This window comes from Neovison vison, chromosome 10, assembly GCF_020171115.1.
Source record: "Neovison vison isolate M4711 chromosome 10, ASM_NN_V1, whole genome shotgun sequence".
In the NCBI taxonomy this organism is placed as follows: Eukaryota; Metazoa; Chordata; class Mammalia; order Carnivora; family Mustelidae; genus Neogale; species Neogale vison.
Window position 1 is genome coordinate 3513216 of NC_058100.1, and position 4054 is coordinate 3517269.

A 4054-nucleotide genomic window follows, 5' to 3' on the forward strand; every position below is an offset into this window, starting at 1 on the left:
AAGTGTGAGCTGTTTCACTGTTTGTTTGTTTGTTTGTTTTGGGAGAGGGTGTCAGTAGGAAGAGGCGGGGGAGAAGGAGAGAGAGAGAATCCCAAGTGGACCCTATGCTCGGCACAGAGACCAACGCAGGGCTCAGTCTCATGACCCTGAGATCATGACCCAAACTGAAACCAAGAGTCTGATGCTTAACCAACTGAGCCATCCAGGTGCCCCAGTTTTTTGTTTCTCAATCAAGCATTGAACAATGTAGCATGTAGACTGACTCATCTGTTTTCTGGACTGGGAGGAAAGAGAAAGGTCTTAATCCTTAGAACTGCTGTCCATGTCAGGACTGGATTGTTCAAAGGACAGAAAAAAATATCCTGTCTTTGACAGCTATAGTTTCCCTCATTAATTTCGGGGTTTTTGTTAGACCACCTTGATTGCTACAGGCATTCCCAGGACTCTTTTGAGGGCAGTCTTCACCTCCTGATTCCTCAGACTGTAGACAAGGGGATTAAGCAGGGGAGTCACCACAGTGTAGGTCACCGCCACCAGCTGATCCTTGTCAGAGGCAGACTTGGATCTGGGCCTCAGGTAGATAATGGAGGCACAGCCGTAATGCACAAAGACCACCGTGAGGTGGGAGGCACATGTGGCAAAGGCCTTCCTTTTTCCCTCAGCTGAGGGGATCTTCAGGATGGTGTTAACGATGAAGCTGTAGGAGATGAGAATCAGCAGGAAAGGCACCATGATCACCAGGATGCTGAGGCTGAAGAGAACCAGTTCCTTCACATGAGTGTCTGTGCAGGCTAACTTAATAACAGGCGCCATGTCACAGAAATAGTGGTTGACCCTGTTGGGGCCACAGAAAGGCATGTCACAGATGAGGTTGGTAGCCACCAAAGCAATGAAGAAACCCGTGACTCCAGACAGGGAAACCAACCCCAACCCTAGCCTTTTGTTCATGATGAGTGTGTACCTCAGAGGGTGGCAGATTGCCACATAGCGATCATACCCCATCACGGCAATGAGGAAGCAGTTGGTGCAGGCAAAGCCGAGGAAGAAGAAGAGCTGGGTGGCACAGGCCGCAAAGGAGATGCTCTTGGTGGCCGAGAGCAGGTGGGCCAGCAGCTGAGGGATGATGACAAACGTGTAGCAGGATTCGGAAAAAGAGAGAATGAACAGGAAACCGTACATGGGAGTGTGCAGAGTCCGGCTACAGCGGATAACGGCCATGATGGTGGCATTGGCCAGCAGGATGGTCAGGTACAGGAAAAGGAAGACCACAAACAGCAGCAGCTGGAGCTCCCCCAGGCTGGAGAAGCCCACCAGGATAAACTGGGCAACCATCGTGGTTCTGTTGGAACCATGCATCTGGATGACTTCTTTCTGCAAATGAGTTTGGGAGACACAATGATGAATATCTTCCCGATGACTTCTCTTTCAGTGTCGTCTCTTCAGGCCCAGAATATTGATAAATCTTTCTGCCTCTCTCTCTCCCTCTAGCTCCCTCTCTCTCAACAAAGATACTCCTTCTGATGATTTTTATAAGAAATTATTAATCTCCAATAATGGGAGAATGATTAGTTATATTATAGAAATGTACAAGATGAAAAGAAACAACAAGAGAAGCTACTTCGATATTCCCCAAGATGACATAAGGACACGAGAAAATCTCCTACCATAGAAAGAGAAAAGACAAGATACCAAGCCATATTTATAATAAGATATCAACCTGTATTTATGGTAAGGTTGGAGATGATTTGGGTTTGCTTTCTGATATATTTTTATATTTTCAAATATTTAACAATAAACCTATTTTAATTTGATGTCTCTAAATATACTCCACTTTTAATGCAGGATATTTCCACCTCATTTTGTTGGAAAAGATATTGTTCAAACATAAATAAGAATGATTTACTGCTTCCAGATACAATAATACTATTTTTCCAAAATGAAAAAAAATGCTTTTGGAATGACTACATATCTAAATTACACATTACTGATAACATCTGCTGGTGCAGATGATTACTAGCAGCATGATATGCCTGTCCTCTGACCACTACCCACTGCAGTAGATGGCCAGCTATGATGGACACAAGCAAGAAAAGAATGTGTCATGGTCAGATACAATCAGAAGACAGGTACAATGATAAAGAAATGTTATTTTTAAAGTTCAAGGACAATTCCTGGCAGAGAATAGTCTAAGAATCCAACTCATCACTTGACCTACATCAGAAGGTGTCTTGGAGGGTTTGGAATGGGGATGGTGTGGTAGAGGAAAGGTAGATTTCTCATCTTGCGTGGGGAAATGCATTGCCACTATTCCCTTGGAACGGGGCTTTGGAGGGCGTATCTGTCAGAGGCAGAACAGTGACCTCCCCAGTCCTGGTTTGCTTCAGAAAACAGACCATCTTTCCAAGGCTATTTCCACATCACACCCTTGGAAATTTTCCCACCAGTGCATCATCCAGCTAAGACACAGGAGGAAGTAATACTTGCCTCTTGAAAGCAGTATTTCTCAGGGTCTGACTTCAAACATTTCCTTCCCTTAATTTTATAAGGTGCCGTGTTATAACACAGGCTTTCATTCAGAGGGAGACAGTAAGTAAGGTATTTTATTGGTAGAAATGTTAGCAAATACAAAGCGTACCTATTTCATATTAAAATAACACCCAAAACCCTAATCCTCTTACTTTCAGGTGCAGGTTCAGGAACTCAGGAGAAACCCAGTACACGTGTACCTCTCGGCAGTGCTCAACTTGTTGGCTCCTCCAGTGGGTATAAAGCATAAGGCATAGCTTCCCGTGAGGGGCGTGCATGTTCCCTCTTCCTCACCTCTGCCGTGGCTCCTTTGTCTAGGTAGCTCCCCACACTGGCCCTCGTCACCCTTTCCCTTTTTATGGCACTTTACAGAAAACAAGATGCTTTCATGTACGCTACCTCATTTGGCCTCCCCCACCCAGTAGACAGCACAAGTGTCTTTGGATCCTTCTTATAGGTAAGGTGAGAGCACCGAGGGTCCTCTCCTGAGCCGAGCAACCTGGGAGCAGCCTCGTCTTTGCACTGAAGGTGTTAAATTGCGCTCCTCTCCTGTGTCTGTCTCCCTCTATGGACTATTAGCTTCTTACAAGCTAGGACTGATATTTTTATTAATAGCTGAATCCCTAGCATAAAGCATCATCTGTAGTTTATCATAGGCTCATTTTAAAATCTGAATAGAATATTTAAAAAAACTAAATAATATGTTCAAGTAGTCAAGTCAGTGCGAGAATTTAAGTCTTCTAGCTTCTAATCCACTTTCTACCCACCATATATTTTTCAGATTTTTTTAAAAAAAATTTTTTTCAGAGATAGAGAGAGCACATGAGCAGGAGGGAGGGGTTGAGGGAGAAGCAGACTCCATGTTGAGCAGGGACCCCAGTACAGGGCTCGATCCCAGGACCCTGACTTCATGACCTGAGCCAAAGGCAGACACTAAACCAACTAAGCCCCCCGGGGACACCTCCCCCCCCATGCGACTGCCATTTTATAACAGAATCTGTCCCAAACATTTTTTTCCAAGGCACTAAAACAGGCATGGTCCCATGTTGCTTATTCAAGTAAAAGCTCATTTTGCTCTTTCTGATTTTTCTGGAATATTTCACTTTTAATTCTTAAATTTTCCTGAATTATTAAATTTTAGAATATGAGATTTATTATCTCTAAGCCTTGGGTTGGGAGATGAGAAAAAAGAGCAAAAAGAATAGCAATATAAGTCAAGCAGAGAGCGTCAATTATCATATGGTTTCACTTATTTGTGGAGCATAACAAATAGCATGGAGGACAAGGGGCGTTAGAGAGGAGAAGGGAATTTGGGTAAATTGGAAGGGGAGGTGAACCATGAGAGACTATGGACTCTGAAAAACAGTCTGAGGGGTTTGAAGTGGCGGGGGGGTGGGAGGTTGGGGTACCAGGTGGTGGGTATTATAGAGGGCACAGCTTGCATGGAGCACTGGGTGTGGTGAAAAATTAATGAATAATGTTTTTCTGAAAATAAATAAATTGGAAAAAAATAAAAATATAAATAATA

At 43.8% G+C, this 4054-nt stretch overlaps 1 protein-coding gene across 1 annotated transcript; it reads right to left on the bottom strand.

Annotated features, from left to right (window-relative positions):
* Window positions 1-408: 408 nt before the first annotated feature.
* Window positions 409-1356, bottom strand: LOC122918036 (olfactory receptor 10T2). The gene has a single exon (XM_044266194.1). It carries the CDS (start codon window positions 1354-1356, stop codon window positions 409-411), a length of 948 nt encoding a protein of 315 aa, XP_044122129.1.
* Between the last annotated feature and the right edge of the window lie 2698 nt (window positions 1357-4054).